This window comes from Nicotiana tomentosiformis, chromosome 1, assembly GCF_000390325.3.
Source record: "Nicotiana tomentosiformis chromosome 1, ASM39032v3, whole genome shotgun sequence".
NCBI lineage: Eukaryota > Viridiplantae > Streptophyta > Magnoliopsida > Solanales > Solanaceae > Nicotiana > Nicotiana tomentosiformis.
In genome coordinates, this window is record NC_090812.1 from 3859612 (window position 1) to 3877042 (window position 17431).

General features: G+C 41.8%; 4 protein-coding genes and 1 non-coding gene across 5 annotated transcripts; 4 read left to right on the plus strand and 1 right to left on the minus strand.

Moving 5' to 3' along the window:
- Positions 1 to 1197: 1197 nt before the first annotated feature.
- Positions 1198 to 1563, plus strand: LOC138896449 (uncharacterized). The gene has a single exon (XM_070181412.1). It carries the CDS (start codon positions 1198 to 1200, stop codon positions 1561 to 1563), a length of 366 nt encoding a protein of 121 aa, XP_070037513.1.
- A 174-nt stretch (positions 1564 to 1737) lies between these two features.
- LOC138896455 (uncharacterized) lies at positions 1738 to 2838 on the plus strand. Its single transcript, XM_070181423.1, has 3 exons — positions 1738 to 1998; positions 2091 to 2361; positions 2462 to 2838. The coding sequence occupies exons 1-3, from the start codon at positions 1738 to 1740 to the stop codon at positions 2836 to 2838; spliced, it is 909 nt and encodes a 302-aa protein (XP_070037524.1).
- A 1945-nt stretch (positions 2839 to 4783) lies between these two features.
- On the plus strand, positions 4784 to 5506 carry LOC138896464 (uncharacterized). Its single transcript, XM_070181464.1, has 2 exons — positions 4784 to 4986; positions 5113 to 5506. Exons 1-2 carry the CDS (start codon positions 4784 to 4786, stop codon positions 5504 to 5506), a joined length of 597 nt encoding a protein of 198 aa, XP_070037565.1.
- A 60-nt stretch (positions 5507 to 5566) lies between these two features.
- Positions 5567 to 7806, plus strand: LOC138896476 (uncharacterized). Its single transcript, XM_070181492.1, has 2 exons — positions 5567 to 6191; positions 7673 to 7806. Exons 1-2 carry the CDS (start codon positions 5567 to 5569, stop codon positions 7804 to 7806), a joined length of 759 nt encoding a protein of 252 aa, XP_070037593.1.
- A 4896-nt stretch (positions 7807 to 12702) lies between these two features.
- LOC117278300 (small nucleolar RNA R71) lies at positions 12703 to 12809 on the minus strand. The gene has a single exon (XR_004508674.1). It is a non-coding gene; the product is annotated as a small nucleolar RNA R71 (small nucleolar RNA).
- Between the last annotated feature and the right edge of the window lie 4622 nt (positions 12810 to 17431).

The window sequence follows — 17431 nt, forward strand, 5'->3', positions numbered from 1 at the left end:
ATGTTCGTCAAAAGACCCTAATTTTCACATTCAAATGTCACTTACAATGGTAAATCTTTTTTTCTTTTTCATCACATAAGATAATCAAAGAACCCATCATAAATTCATGGGCTTTAAATTCCAGAATCTAGTTTTTTCTTCATATTTTTTGTAAATTTTGCAAACTCTTAATAAGTTGTTAGGCCCAAACGGCAATTTATTGTAAAACATAAAAACTTTATGGCCTAGGTAGTCCTCTGATGTTTGGCTATAATTCCATATTTTTAGTGCATTATTTACCTTATATTTTAGGTGCTTTAATGCTAAACTATACTATATTGCACTTAATTGAGTCTATTTTATGTGTAGGTATATTGGAGATGAAATTGGAGCAAAGTGAATATTTAAAGTGTAAATCATGCTCGAAAACAATAGGAAAGAAGAAAGAAAGAATTGAGCAGATGGAAAATGAAGCAGCAGGCGAAGCAAGCCTAGTGGCTCGCGTTAGAGCAGACGAGGCGAGCTCTTTAGCTCGTGTTGAAGCGCGCAAAGCAAGGGTTATGGCGAGGTTGAGCGTGCGGCAGGGCTTGCGCCGCACAGTCTGAGGCGAGATGAAGCTCGTGTTTTGCCTCGCGAGGCGAAGTCCGTAGAGAGCCTGATCCGGATTTTAAAAGCCTATTTCGTCTCCTTGTTAGACTTGGGCTATGTCGTTTAGGTCTTTTCCTACACATATAAATAGTCATTAAACACCACTTTTCAGGGAGTTTTGCGACCAGAGGCAAGAATATTTCTGAAGATTGATTACGTGAATTTGTGCGAGTCTAGTAGCTGTGCTTAGTAGGTTAATTTCCTATGGGATTCGACTCCGGACTTATTAACCAGATTATATTTGCAACGACTACTTAGTCCTTTTTATAAGGCATAGTTGGGAGTGATCAAATTTTGGCTCTATTTCCGAGGATTTAACGGTGTTATTAATTGCAGCTAAAAGAAGTGTTAGAATTCTTAGTGTAGTCAATTTTCTTCATTTTAAACTAAATCCATTGAAATTCTAATGTTTGTAGTCTTGGGTGTTACAGGTGCATGCCTAGAAACTCCTCAAGAACTGGTGAATTGTTCGAAGTATTATCAGATCCTGAGAAAGTTTTCAATTCGTTGAATCGTGCAAACAAGAAGGATAAACAGCAATAGAACTCAACAGAACGAATCGAACTAGACATGGATGATGTAATAGAAAACCCAAACAACAACGAAGCAGCCTTGTATGATTGGGCACAATCTACCACTGAAAATCTGGCAACCACAATTGTTGTCCCTAAGATACAAGCGGAATCATTTCAAATCACAAATAACATGCTACATTTGTTGCAGAACAAGGCACTGTTCTCAGGGTCTTACATTGAAGATCCTCAGCAACAACTGACAAATTTCCTATCGATATGTGTCACGCAAAGGCAACCAAATGTGACACCGGAAGCAATAAGGCTATTGTTGTTTCCATTCTCGGTGACGGGAGAGGCTCAGACTTGGCTCAATTCACTCCCAATAAACTCCATCACTACGTGGGAGGAATTAGTCAAGTAATTTTTGAACAAGTTCTACCCACCTAATAAGACTGCCAAACAAGTTGATGAGATATTGAGCTTCAGGCAGAAACCAACTGAAACACTGCAAGAAACGTAGGAGAGATTCAAAGGAATGCTGGTTAAGTAACCACATCATGGCATTCCAGATCAAATGTTGGGGGAAAGGTTCTACATGGGATTGGCAGACAGCTTGAAGGCCAATGTTGATGCTTCAGCAGGTGGAGAATTTTTGAGCAAATCATTCAGAGAATGCAAGATCTTACTTGATAAAATGGCTCAAAACTCAGGATGGATGACAAGAGACTCTACAAACACTCCTATCATTCACTCAGTAGCTTTGGACCCAAACAACTCCATAGCCGAGAATATGGCCACTCTGATGACGCAAATGAGTATCCTCACCAAAAAGATCGATGAATCAGGCCAGAAGCATGTACATATAGTTGATGTTACTAATGGGGGCTTATGTACACCATGCATTAACTAACATATGTATGCTCGTGGAGTGCTGAAAGTGACAACCAGAACTATAAGGAAAATATGAACTATGTGGCCAACTATGGAGGACAGAGGCAAGGTGGTCAGAATTGGGGGCAGCAGAATCAGCAATATAGACTAGCACAACAGCAGTACAATAATAGCAATAATCCTGGGGCTATGCGACCACAGGGTCAAGTTGTGCTTTACCAAATGGATGAAAAGGCCCAACAAATGCAAGAAAAGGTTGTATCGCAGGACTCAACTATCAAAGGCATTGAGGTTCAACTAGGGCAGATATCGATGGCTTTGAATAATCGTCCCTAAGGGACGTTACCTGCGGACACCCATGTCGATCCAAAAGAGCAAGGGCCCGAAGCAACTTATGGCGGTGAGTTTATGAAATGGTAGAGATCTAGATCTAGAGCAAGAAATTGCTCGCGAAAGCCGAACAAATGAAACACTTGTGCCAGTACCCATTGAGATAGATAATTCAACAAGTTTAACTGAGGTAACGATACAACATGCACAAGAGAGCAAAAGCAAAGAAAAAGAGGTTGCGAAGGAGACTGAGGTAGTGCAAGAAATGACAGTAGAAGCAGTGCTCGAGCAAGATCAAACTCAAATCACAGGAAGGAAGCGACCTCCAACACCCTTCCCACATAGATTGGCAAAATATCGGAAGGATGAGCAGTATAAGAAATTCATGGAGATGTTGAAACAAATCCAGGTGAATATTCCACTGATTGACGCCTTGAGGGAGATGCCTGGGTATGCCAAAATGATGAAGGATTGATGTCTTGCAAGTTCGACTTCCAAGACTTGGCCACTGTTACACTAACCTAGACCTGTAGTGCTGTTATGACGAGACCCATAATTGAGAAGTTGTCCGACCCGGGGAGTTTCACAATCCCATGCACAATAGGCAGCTATGCTTTTGCTAAAGCATTGTGTGATTTAGGGGCAAGCATAAACTTGATGCCCTTGGCTATCTATAAAAGGTTAGGCATTGGAAGAGCAAGACCCACATCCATGTTACTATAGTTAGCCGACCGGACATTGAAGAGGCCATCAGGTATCCGTGTTGATGTACTAGTGTAGGTTGGAAAGTTTGTGTTTCCAGCAGATTTTGTCATTTTGGACTGCCGGGTTGACGAGTAGATTCCCATAATTTTGGGAAGACCATTCTTGGCCACCGGAGAGCTCTAATTGATTGTGAAACTGGAGAGCTAAAAATGAGACTGAACGATGAAGAGATAACGTTCAATGTGCAGAAGTCTATGCGGCGACCAAGTGAATTTGCTATCTGCTCTCTGATAGAAGCTGAGGATGTAATTTTGGAGGAGGAAGATGAGGCTCTGAACGCTAAAGACCCCCTAGCAGCCTGTCTCATGAACTTGAAAGAAGTAAATAGAGAGGACATGGCGGAGTGGGTGTTGACTCTTGAAGGCCAAGGGTTCTGGAAAAGAGAGCTCAAATTTGAGTCTTTGCACTTAGAAGAAAGAAAGACTCTTACTGCTAAGCCATCGATCGAAGAGCCACCACAGTTGGAACTGAAACCGCTACCACCTCACCTCGGGTATGCTTTCTTGGGATCTAACTCAAGTTTACATATTATTATCACATCTGGTTTGTTAGATGTGCAGGCATAGCATCTTTTGAAGGTATTAATATAGTGCAAAAACTGCAATTGGTTGGACCATTGCAGACATTAAGGGTATCAACCCAATCTTCTGTATGCATAAGCTTTTACTGGAAGATGGGGACAAAACTTCCAGAGAACATCAAAGAAGGCTGAACCCCAACATGAAAGAAGTCGTGGAAAAGGAGGTGATACAGTGGTTAGATGCGGGAATCATTTTCCCCATCTCCGACAACAACTGGGTTAGCCTAGTTCAATGTGTGCCAAAGAAAGATGGAATGACTATAGTGCAAAATCAGAACAACGAGCTGATCTCAACAAGAACAGTCACGGGATGGCGAATTTGAATGGACTACAGAAGATTGAACAAGGCCACCCGAAAAGTCCATTTTCCCCTGACGTTCATTGATCAGATGTTAGATAGATTGACTGGGAGGTCCCACTTCTGATTTCTAGACGGATACTTGGGATATAATCAGATCTTTATTTCCCCAAAAGATAGAGTGAAAATGTCATTCACTTGTCCATGTGGCATCTACGCTTTCCGAAAAATGTCGTTCGGCCTATGCAATGCATCCGCCATATTCCAAAGGTGCATGATGGCCATCTTTACAGATATGGTAGAAGACATAATGGAAGTCTTCATGGATGATTTCTCAGTTGTGGGAGACTCGTTCGATGACTGCCTTAAGAATCTGAAAAGAGTGCTGAAAATATGTGTGGAGACTAATCTAGTGCTTAACTGGAAAAAGTGCCATTTCATGGTACATGAAAGGATAGTTTTGGGGCACCTAGTGTCAAGTAAAGGCATTGAGGTGGATCGTGCAAAGGTTGATGTGATAAAAAAGTTACCACCACCCACTTCCGTCAAAGCAATAAGAATCTTCCTTGGCCACACCAGTTTCTACAAACGGTTTATAAAAGATTTCTCCAAAATTGCTAACCCCTTATGTAAACTGCTTGAAAAAAATCACCCTTTTGTGTTTTCTGATGACTGCATGGTAGCGTTTGAGGAGTTGAAGAAGAAACTGGTGACTGCACCAATCATAGTGGCCCAGACTGGGGCAACCTTTCGAGCTGATGTGTGATGCAAGCGACTATGCCGTGGGAGCAGTTCTTGGGCAGTAATAAAGATAAAGCCATGCACCCGATCTACTATGCAAGTAGAACCTTGAGCGGCGCCCAACTGAATTACATAGTGACAGAGAAAGAGATGCTAGTTATGGTGTTCGCTTTTGATAAATACAGGTCATACCTGATAGGATCGAAGGTAATTGTTTACACTGACCATGCTGCCCTCAGGTACCTAATTGAGAAAAAGGAGTCAAAGCCGCGCCTAATTCGATGAGTGCTACTGCTACAAGAGTTCGACTTGGAAATTCGTGACCGAAAGGGAACAGAAAACCAAGTTTCTGATCATTTGTCCAGGCTTGAAGGAGCGGAAAAAAAGGTTGAGGTGGAAGATATCATGGAGACATTCCCATATGAACAACTTTTAGCCACGAGCCTTGAGGCTACGCCATGGTATGCGGATATTACAAATTACCTGGCAAGCGGTATTATTCCCTATGACTTGTCTTTTGTGCAAAAGAAAAAGTTTTTTCGTGATTGTCGCATATATTTCTGGGATGAACCATATTTGTTTAGGATTTTTCTTGATAACATGATCCGGAGATGCATTCCCGAGATAGACCAATCTTCTGTTTTGCAGGCATGTCATGCTTCGCCGTATGGAGGTCACTTTGGAGGAGTAAGGACAACTGCTAAAGTGTTGGAGTCGGGCTTTTATTGGCCGACGTTGTTTAAAGATGTACACTTCTAGGTGAAAAGTTATGATTAGTGTCAACGGACGGGGAATATTGTTTGTCGACATGAGATACACATGAACCCAATTCAAGAGGTGGACGTATTCGATGTATGGGGAATCGATTTTATGGGACCATTTGTCAGCTCATATAATAGCAAGTACATACTTGTAGCGGTGGACTATGTCTCTAAATGGGTAGAAGCCGTGGCACTTCCAACAAATGATGCGAAGGTAGTTATTGGTTTCCTGAGAAATAATATCTTCACCCGATTTGGTACTCCAAGAACGATCATCAGTGATGGAGGCACCCACTTCTGCAATCGAGCCTTTGCAAAGTTATTGGAGAAATATGGCATTCGCCATAAAGCTGCTACTCCGTATCACCCACAAACAAGTGGGCAAGTGGAGGTGTCAAATATAGAAATCAAGCATATTTTGACCAAAACTTCAAATGCTACTCGGACTGATTGGGCGAGAAAATTGGATGACGCGCTATGGGCTTACCGCACTGCATTCAAAACTCCAATTGATATGTCACCGTATAAATTGGTATTTGGAAAGGCATGTCACTTACCGGCGGAGTTAGAGCATAGAGCCTTCTGGGTGTTACGACAATTAAATCTGGACTTGGAGGCCATTGGAACTAGTAGAGTCACAGAGCTGCATGAACTTGACGAGTTCCGTTACCATGCTTTTGAGAGTATACGGTTATATAAGGAATGAATGAAACTGGTGCATGACAAAAACATTCTTGAGTAAAATTTTAAACCGGGAGATGTGGTATTATTATTCAATTCGAGATTGAGGTTGTTTCCGGTTAAATTGAAGTCAAGATGGTCAGGACCATACTGTGTGCTAGAGATTCATCCCACCAGAGCCGTAGAGGTTGAAACATTAGTTGGGCATGGATGAGACGAAAGTATTATCAGCGACTCATTTGCATGAGCCAAAATATTTGAGCAAGCCTTAAGTTTGATTATCTGTATCGTGCCGCGACGTTAAATCAGGCGCTTCAAGGGAGGTAACCCATTGTAATGTTTTATTCGTCATGCCGTGATGTTAACTAAGGCGCTCGTTGGGAGGCAACCCAATTCATAGTTTATTTTTGGCGTAACTAGAATTTTTCTTTTTGTTTGTAGGCACTAACATGTTTGTAGGCAGTACCAGTGGACCGGGCACTAGACCTCGTGACACCATGTCCCCAGCGCGCTTGGCTAGATGGCAAGTCTCGCGTCGCCAGGTTTGTATCTCGCGTGGGAGCTCGCTTCGCAAGCGGTACATCGAGGTGCATCTCGCGACAACCCTCGCACCGCACACCCCATAGCTCGCGTTGCAGCTCACTTCGCGAGGGGGATAGCGAGCCAGTACCCTCGCATCGCCAGGTAAGTATTTTTTTTGTTTTCTTTTAATTTCTTTTGTTTTATTTCTTTTTACCCCTTACCTTAAAACCTAAACTAAACGCCTCAACTACACTGCCTCATAACAATCTCACACACTCACACCTCAAGACACACTTCCAAAAACCCCTCCCTCACAAACCCATTGAAGACAAACATTCTGCTACTCCTTCCTTCACTTGCAACATCAATTCAAGGGCAATCCCTCCTCCTAAACATCTAAGGTATGGATTCTACCTCCATTCTTTGACAATTTCGAATTGGGTAAATTCATGAAATCAGATAAAAAATTTGGAGTTGTTCTTCATAGTAACAATGTATTTGTGTGTCCCAAACCCATAAACCCCATAGGAATAGTGTTGTTATTGTGTGCAAAAGTGGTAGCACAGAATTTCCAAGTCGATTTGGGAGGGTGAGGCAATCCCTCATCCCTACAAGCACTCCCGTGGCACTAGTGCATGTTAAGTGTTTGTCAAAATGCCTCAAAGGCATTCTTTGTCCCCATTGGAGCCCGAGTCTCCGGGATTGTAATACTAGTGCTATGTCGCCATGCACCACTTTAAAAATTTAAGTGTAGGGTGGCTCACCGGTAGCCTGATACTTCGAAATTGGAGAAAATATCCTTGTGTCATTGCTTGATTCTCATGCTAAAATAACGAGGTGAAGTCTGAGTAACCTCGAAAATTGTTGAACATCATGTGATGAACTCTTTAGTGTAGGGTCGCAAGACCATATTTTGAAATGTTGCAATGCGTCTTAAACTGACTAATTCTCACCTGTGTAGGTACGAACATGCCTCTAAGGAAGGACACTAGTAAATGCAAGGGCACAACCACTGCTCCGTCCAAGGCTAAGGCTCCTTCCGCGCCTCCATCGAAAAAGAAAAAAAAGGGGGGAAGCCACTTCAAGTCAGGTTGAAGGACTGCAAGCAGTGGCAGCTATAGCAGCCACTCATCCACAACCTCAGGGACAACGGGAATTTGGAATCAAGAGCATACCCCTACATGTCAAGGACTGGTACAAGCGTTGTCGGCCATGACATATACATCCGGAATCAGCTGTTCAGGAGCGTCGCCTACAAGCCAAGTACCAAGCAATCTGGAGAGGTATTCATGATATGGGGTTGAGTTATGTGTTTCAAAACACCGAGGATATCAATGTCAATCTAGTTTGGGAGTTTTATGTCGGTTTTGATCCAAATAATCCTGAGCAGCTGATGCCTATTAGGGGAAGGTTGATCGATTTTTTAGCATCGGTAATATGCAATTTCTTAGGTGCGCCAGATGTTCCCCGGGAACCCTTGGACTACTTCATTGCCCGTCCTACATATCGAGAACTGAGACACACTCTTTGTGGTTTCAATTCTGTGGCAGCTTGGGTTCGGTACAAGAAAATAATTTGCCATAGGAAATTCCCTAAGAAGAAAATGAGGGTAGAGGCTCAAGTGTGGTTGAAATTGATTAAAACGCGACTCCTACCTCGCAACCATGACACTCTTATTAGCCGTGAGAGGACGTGCGTGTTATATTTCCGCATGACTGGCCAGAGGGTGAATGTTGGCCACTTGATCCGCTACCAGATGACTCTAGTGAGAACTAGCAAGAGAATTGATCGAATGCCCTTTGCAAACAAGTTAACTCAGTACTTGAGACAAGAATAGGTTGAGGAGGAGACAACTTTCGATCACATCATTGATCAGCCCCTACGACTAATGGACATTATAAACGTCCGGGTTAAGGAGGAGAATGATATGCCATCAATGACAGGTGCCGAGCGCAATGCTCGCAATGACAAGTTTATGGCCCATTTATATGGGATGATGGATTTGCAGCTTCGTATTGGGGGACGGCCGGCCACTAGAGAGGAGAGGTCCATCTTGGAGAAGCGTTTCCCATTCAATGCTCATGCTCAGCAGCTGGTTGGGCTTCGTGATGGCTACAAACTCCCAGAGGATGAGGATGTCAACACACCAGAGTAGTTCGAGGCCGAGCCGGAGCAGTCGGATGATGATGATGATGAAGAGGAAGCGGAGGATGAGGAGTGGGTAGCCTTCGAGGATGAAGGCGATGACGAGGCTTGATCTGGGAGTTTTAATACACCCTACTTGTGTTTTTGTTTTCCTCTTATTTTGTCAGTTTGTGTATGTAATGAGGATAGTGCATGAAATAAGGGTGGGGTGGGAACTTGTAAATATTAGTCTTGTTTTATTTATTTATTTAGTGTCGTCTTAGCTATTGAAAAAAAAAGTAGAAAAAATTGGACTCTTCCCGACGATGGATCTCCTAGACAATATTCTTGAGGGAATTAAGTCTAAAGAAAAAAAAAAGATTTTCTTTATAGGTAGTGTAGTAATTCCCCCTTGTTTTTTCTTTGTGTCACGGTTCTTTTTCAAGGGTTTTGTTTGAATCGGGTGTAGTTAGTTTTAATTATTTTTAGGAGTAGGAACCATTGTGCTATGAATTGAATTGAAACAATATCTCTTGACTTTGTTATGCCTTGAGAATAATGAGTACTCTGGTTGTAATACTTAGGCTCAGTTTCTGACTTTAGTATAAGTACCTTAAATCGTATATTCTTAAATTTGCTTAACTGCTTTGACTAGAGTGTCGTGATAAAACCAATCCTGAATGAGTTATAAGCCATGTGTGTGTGAGGTTTGTGTGTGTTATGTACATTGCAGTTGATGTCTAGAACTTGCCCTGTGTGTTTGCAAAGCAAAATAGTAGTGTCATTTAGTCTGGGAAGTGATATAGATGTTTCTTTGTTGAGCCAAATATGTATAGTTTACCCGCCTAAATGTTATGTAACGTAGTTAACCTCTTTGAGCCTATAATCCTGTTTCTTTGGTAATCACATTACAAGACTTACCCCTTTGTTTGAATTAACCATCTATTTGAACCTTGCCGCCTCTCATGAGCACTTGAATTGTTATGAATTATGTTAAAATTAAAGTGTGGGGTGGTGGTTCGGCTTTTGAGTGGAACAAATGAAATAAGGAGAAAGGTGCACTGTTTTAGAAAAAAAATATATAAATAAAAGCCACTTGGATTGAAGAAAAAAAAAAATATAGTTGTATCGTATAAAACATATTTCTTGAAGGTGGTGGCTAGTGATGCAATTGTGCTTAAAGAAGTATGGGGTAATATACATTGATGTGAAGGTGGGGTTTTGGTTTGACATAAGTATTTGCTTGAGTGTTAAAGTATATGTATTAAAGTGCTTAGGGAGGTGTAGTCACTCTTATATCCAAATTAAATGTATCCTACCCGACCAGCAGCCTATATTACAATCAATTAAAGTCCTACTTGATCCTAGACTGAATGAGCTCGATTAGTAGAGTATTACACTACGGGCAAACCTATGGTGCATCTATTGTGGCATATGAATGTTATTTCTGAGAGCGAGTGAATTTTTCCTATCTTGAGTTCCTACGTTCTTAAAATTTACTGTGTGTGGAACTAATCTCCTTTTTTGTGTGAGGGCACGTGATTCATGACGGAAAGGTAATGTCATTGACCTCTATGTTAGAGTAAGTGAGTGAGTTGTGAATAATGCATGGTACTTGTGAGTCAAATCATGAGGTGAAGATGTTACACCTTTATGCTTAGTATATGTTAAAGATTCTTGGTGTGACAAGTTAAGAGAATTGCTTAAAAAGGTCGTGTCTATAAAGTGTAGTTTGTTTGCTCGAGGAAGAGCAACGTTTAAGTGTTGGGTAGTGATGTTGGCTATAATTTTATATTTTTAGTGCATTACTTACCTTACATTTTAGGTGCTTTAATGCTAAACTATACTATATTTGCGCTTAATTGAGTCTATTTTATGTGTAGGTATATTGGAGATGAAATTGGAGCAAAGTGAATATTTAAAGTGTAAATCATGCTCGAAAATAATAGGAAAGAACAAAGAAAGAATTGAGCAGATGGAAAATGAAGCAGCAGGCGAAGCAAGCCCAGTGGTTCGCGTTAGAGCAGGCCAGGCGAGATCTTTAGCTCGCGTTGAAGCGCGCGACGCAAGGGTTATGGCGAGGTTGAGCATGTGGCAGGGCTTGCGCAGCACAGTCTGAGGCGAGGTGAAGCTCGTGTTTTGCCTCGCGGGGCGAGGTCCGTAGCGAGCCTGATACGGATTGTAAAAGCCTATTTCGTCTCCTTGTTGGACTTGGACTTGGGCTATGTCGTTTAGGTCTTTTCCTACACATATAAATAGTCATTAAACACCACTTTTGAGGGAGTTTTGCGACCGGAGGCAAGAATAGCTCGTGGAACAACTTTTGGAGGAAAGAATCATTGAGTTCTACATTCTTTCATCTTTTCTTTATAATTTGTTTATGAAAAATACTTGGGAAATTGTTACTATGAATATGAGTAGCTAAAATTCTAATCTAGGGTTTTGATGGAACCTATTGGAGGATGATTTTCCTATTACGTTTAATACAGATTTGCCGTAGCTTTTTCTCTATTTGTTCAACTACGTTTATTTTGTGGTTGATTGAAGAGCTCTCAATCGACTGTGCCTATTTAGTGTGTATTGCTTGGAAGAGAATACGTATTTAGGTAGTTGTTGAACAACATCACTCCTAACGTATGTGAGGGATCAATACAGAGGGTTTAAAGGTGGGATTAGGAATAACGAAACCTTGGTGCGATCTGAGTGAGCCGTGACTTAGTGCCAGCTAGCATAGTTCAGAAGAATATGTCTAGTAAAATGTGGTAGTTACTCGGAAAAGAATTACGACACTCAAAGTGCTCATGATCGATAGTGAAAACTTAGGCAAATTTATAAGAAACGTGGCGGAAAGGATTTCGACATTAGGGGAAATCATAACCTTAGATCATTCCAAGTCTTATCTACAACCTGTTCTTCGTTAGTTATTAATTCCTGCATTTTTATTACTTGATCTTTAGTTAGTAAACATCTAATTCATTATTTAATATTTCTGAAGATTGATTACGTGAATTTGTGCGAGTCTAGTAGCTGTGCTTAGTAGGTTAATTCCCTGTGAGATTCGACTCCGGACTTGTTAATCGGATTATATTTTCAACGATCGCTTAGTCCTTTTTATAAGGCATAGTTGGGCGTGATCAAATTTTGGCGCCGTTTTCGGGGATTTAACGGTGTTATTAATTGCAGCTAAAAGAAGTGGTAGAATTCTTAGTGTAGTCAATTTTCTTCATTTTAAACTAAATACATTGAAATTCTAACGTTTGTAGTCTTGGGTGTTACATGTGCATGCCTAGAAACTCCTCAAGAACTGGTGAATTGTTCGTAGCATTATCAGATCCTGAGAAAGTTTTCAATTCGGTTAATCGTGCAAACAAGAAGGACAAACAGTAACAGAACTCAACAAAACGAATCGAACTAGACATGAATGACGTAATAGAAAACCCAAACAACAGAAATAATGCGAATGACCCGAACAATTAGGGTGTGGCGCCTCTTGTGCCAGAAGCAGCCTTATATGATTGGGCATAACCCACCACTGAAAATCTGGAAACTGCAATTGTAGTCCCTAAGATACAAGCGGAATCATTTCAAATCACAAACAGCATGCTACATTTATTGCAGAACAAGGGACTGTTCTCAGGGTCTTACATTGAAGATCCTCAGCAGCATCTGAAAAATTTCCTGTCGATATGTGTCATGCAAAGGCAACCAAATGTGACACCGGAAGCAATAAGGCTATTGTTGTTTCCATTCTCGGTGACGGGAGAGGCTCAGACTTGGCTCAATTTACTCCCCATAAACTCCATCACTACTTGGGAGGCATTAGTCAAGTAAGTTTTGAACAAGTTCTACCCACCCAATAAGACTGCCAAACAAGTTGATGAGATATTGAGCTTCAGGCAGAAACCAACTGAAACACTACAAGAAACGTAGGAGAGGTTCAAAGGTATGCTGGCTAAGTGTCCACATCATGGCATTCCAGATCAGATGTTGGGGAAAAGGTTCTACATGGGATTGACAGACAACTTGAAGGCCAATGTTGATGCTTCAGCAGGTGGAGCATTTTTGTGCAAATCATTCAGAGAATGCAAGATCTTACTTGATAAAATGGCTCAAAACATAGGATGGATGACAAGAGACTCTACAATCACTCCTATCATTCACTCAGTAGCTTTGGACCCAAACAACTCCATAGTCGAGAATATGGCCACTTTGATGATGCAAATGTGTATCCTCACCAAAAAGATTGATAAATCAGGCTAGAAGCAGGTACACATAGTTGGTGTGACTAATGGGGGCTTATGTACACCATGAATTAACTAACATATGTATGCTCGTGGAGTGCTGAAAGTGACAACCAGAACTATAAGGAAAATATAAACTATGTGGCCAACTATGGAGGACAGAGGCAAGGTGGTCAGAATTGGGGGCAGCAGAATCAACAATATAGACCAGCACAACAACAATACAATAATAGCAACAATCCTGGGGCTATGCGACCACAGGGTCAAGTTGTGCCTTACCAAAGGCAACAAGGATACAACCAGCAAAATCAGCAACCAACTTATCAACAGCCTCAACAACAACAGATAGTGTGACAAGATGGTGGGTTGTTTGAAATTAAAGGAATGTTGCAACAACTCATTGGGGCTAGCGGGAAAATGGAAGAAAAGGTCCACCAGATGCAAGAAAAGGTAGTATCACACGACTCAGCTATCAAAGGCATTGAGATTCAACTAGGGCAGATATCGATGACTCTGAATAATTGTCCCCAAGGGATGTTACCTGCGGACACCCATGTCGATCCAAAAGATCAAGGGCTCGAAGCATCTTATGGTGGTGAGTTTAAGAAATGGTAGAGATCTAGATCTAGAGCAAGAAATTGCTCGCGAAAGCCGACCAACTGAAACACTTGTGCCAGTACCCATTGAGCTAGATGATTCAACAGGGTTAACTGAGGTAACGATACAACATGCATAAGAAAGCACAAGCAAAGAAAAAGAGGTCACAGAAAAGACTGTGGTAGTGTAAGAAATGACAGTAGAAGCAGTGCCCGAGCAATATCAAACTCAAATCATAGAAAGGAAGCGACCTCCAGCACCCTTCCCACAGAGATTGGCCAAATATCAGAAGGATGAGCAGTATAAGAAATTCATGGAGATGTTGAAGCAAATCCAGGTGAACATTCCACTGATTGACGCCTTGAGGGAGATGCCTCGGTATGCCAAAATGATGAAGGATTTGATGTCTCACAAGTTTGACTTCCGAGACTTGGCCACTGTTACACTAACCTAGACCTGTAGTGCTGTTGTGACGAGACCCATAGCTGAGAAGTTGTCAGACCCAGGGAGTTTCACAATCCCATGCACAATAGGCAGCTATGCTTTTGCTAAAGCATTGTGTGATTTAGGGGCAATCATAAACTTGATGCCCTTGGCTATCTATAAAAGGTTAGGCATTGGAAGAGCAAGACCCACATCCATGTTACTACAGTTAGCCGGCCGGACAGTGAAGAGGCCATTAGGTATCCTTGATGATGTACTAGTGTAGGTTGAAAAGTTTGTGTTTCCAGCAGATGTTGGACTGCCGGGTTGACGAGTAGATTCCCATAATTTTGGGAAGACCATTATTGGCCACCGGGAGAGCTCTAATTGATTGTAAAACTGGAGAGCTAAAAATGAGACTGAATGATGACGAGATAACGTTAAATGTGCAGAAGTCTACGCGGCGACCAAGTGAATTTGCTAACTACTCTCTGATAGAAGCTGATGATGTAATTTTGGAGGAGGAAGATGAGGCTTTGAACGCTTAAGACCCCTTAGCAGCCTGTCTCATGAACTTAGAAGAAGTAAATAGAGAGGACATGGCGGAGTGGGTGTTGGCTCTTAAAGGCCAAGGGTTCTGGAAAAGAGAGCTCAAATTTGAGTCTTTGCACTTAGAAGAAAGAAAGACTCCTACAGCTAAGCCATCGATCGAAGAGCCACCACAGTTGGAACTGAAACCGTTATCACCTCACCTCAGGTATGCTTTCTTGGGACCTAGCTCAAGTTTACCTGTTATTATCTCATCTGGTTTATTAGATATGCATGCAAAATAACTTTTGCAGGTATTAATAGAGTGCAAAACTACAATTGGTTGGACCATTGCAGACATTAAGGGTATCAGCCCGGTCTTCTGTATGCATAAGCTTTTACTGGAAGATGAGTAAAAAACTTCCAGAGAACATCAAAGAAGGCTGAACCCCCAACATGAAAGAAGTCGTGAAAAAAGAGGTGATAAAGTGGTTAGATGCGGGAATCATTTTCCCCATCTCCGACAACAACTGGGTTAGCCCAGTTCAATGCGTGCCAAAGAAAGATGGAATGACTATAGTGCAAAATGAGAACAACGATCTGATCTCAACAAGAACAGTCACGGGATGGCGAATTTGAATGGACTACAGAAGATTGAACAAGGCCACCCGAAAAGACCATTTTCCCCTGATGTTCATTGATCAGATGTTAGATAGATTGACTGGGAGGTCCCACTTCTGCTTTCTAGATGGATACTTAGGATACAATCAGATCTTTATTTCCCCAAAAGATAGAGTGAAAACGTCATTCACTTGTCCATATGGCATCTACGCTTTCCGAAAAATGTCGTTCGGCCTATGCAATGCATCCGCCACATTCCAAAGGTGCATGATGGCCATCTTTACAGATATGGTAGAAGACATAATGGAAGTCTTCATGGATGATTTCTCAGTTGTGGGAGACTCGTTCGATGACTGCCTTAAGAATCTGAAAAGAGTGCTGAAAATATGTGTGGAGACTAATCTGGTGCTTAACTGGGTAAATTGCCATTTCATGGTACATGAAAGGATAGTCTTGGGGCACCTAGTGTCAAGTAAAGGCATTGAGATGGATCGTGCAAAGGTTAATGTGATAGAAAAGTTACCACCACCCACTTCCGTCAAAGCAATAAGAAGCTTCCTTGGCCACGCCGGTTTCTACAAACGGTTTATAAAAGATTTCTCCAAAATTGCTAACCCTTGTGTAAACTGCTTGAAAAAGATTACCCTTTTGTCTTTTCTAATGACTGCATGATAGCGTTTGAGGAGTTGAAGAAGAAACTGGTGACTGCACCAATCATAATGGTCCCCGATTGGGGCAACCTTTCAAGCTGATGTGTGATGCAGGCGACTATGCCGTGGGAGCAGATCTTGGGCAGCGAAAAGATAAAGTCATGCATCCGATCTACTATGCAAGCAGAACCTTGAGCGGCGCCTAACTGAATTACACAGTGACTGAGAAAGAGATGCTAGCTGTGGTGTTTGCTTTCGATAAATTCAGGTCATACCTGATAGACTCGAAGGTAATTGTTTATACTGACCATGCTGCTCTCAGGTACCTAATTGAGAAAAAAGAGTCAAATCCGCATCTAGTTTGATGGGTGCTACTGCTACAAGAGTTCGACTTGGAAATCCGTGACCGAAAGGGAACAGAAAACCAAGTTGCTGATCATTCGTCCAGGTTTGAAGGAGCGGAAAAGAAGGTTGAGGTGGAAGAGATCATGGAGACTTTCCCATATGAATAACTTTTAGTCACGAGCCTTGAGACTATGCCATGGTATGCGGATATTGCAAATTACCTGGCAAGCGGTATTGTTCCCTATGACTTGTCTTCTGTGCAAAAGAAAAAGTTTTTTCGTGATTGTCGCATGTATTTCTGGGATGAACCATATTTGTTTAGGATTTGTCTTGATAACATGATCCGGAGATGCATTCCCGAGACAGACCAATCTTCTGTTTTGCAGGCATGTCATGATTCACCGTATGGAGGTCATTTTGGAGGAGTAAGGACAACTGCTAAAGTGTTGGAGTCGGGCTTTTATTGGCCGACGTTGTTTAAAGATGCACACTTCTGGGTGAAAAGTTGTGATGAGTGCCAGCGGACGAGGAATATTTCCCGTCGACATGAGATACCCATGAACTCAATTCAAGAGGTGGACATATTCGATGTATGGGGTGTCGATATTATGGGACCATTTGTCATCTCATATAATAACAAGTACATACTTGTAGTGGTGGACTATGTCTCGAAATGGGTAGAAGCCGTGACACTTCCAACAAATGATGCGAAGGCAGTTATTGGTTTCCTGAGAAAAAACATCTTCACCCGAGTTGGTACTCCAAGAGCGATCATCAGTGCTGGAGGCACCCACTTCTGCAACCGAGCCTTTGCAAAGTTATTGGAAAAATATGGCATTCACCATAAAGTTGCTACTCCGTATCACCCACAAACAAGTGGGCAAGTGGAGGTGTCAAATAGAGAAATCAAGAGTATTTTGACCAAAACTGTAAATGCTACTCGGACTAATTGGGCGAGAAAATTGGATGACGTGCTATGGGCTTACCGCACTGCATTCAAAACTCCGATTGGTATGTCACCATATAAATTGGTGTTTGGAAAGGCATGTCACTTACCGGCGGAGTTAGAGCATAGAGCATTCTGGGCGTTATGACAGTTAAATATGGATTTGGAGGCCGCTGGAACTAGTAGAGTCACAGAGCTGCATGAACTTGATGAGTTCTGTTACTATGCTTTTGAGAGTACAAGGT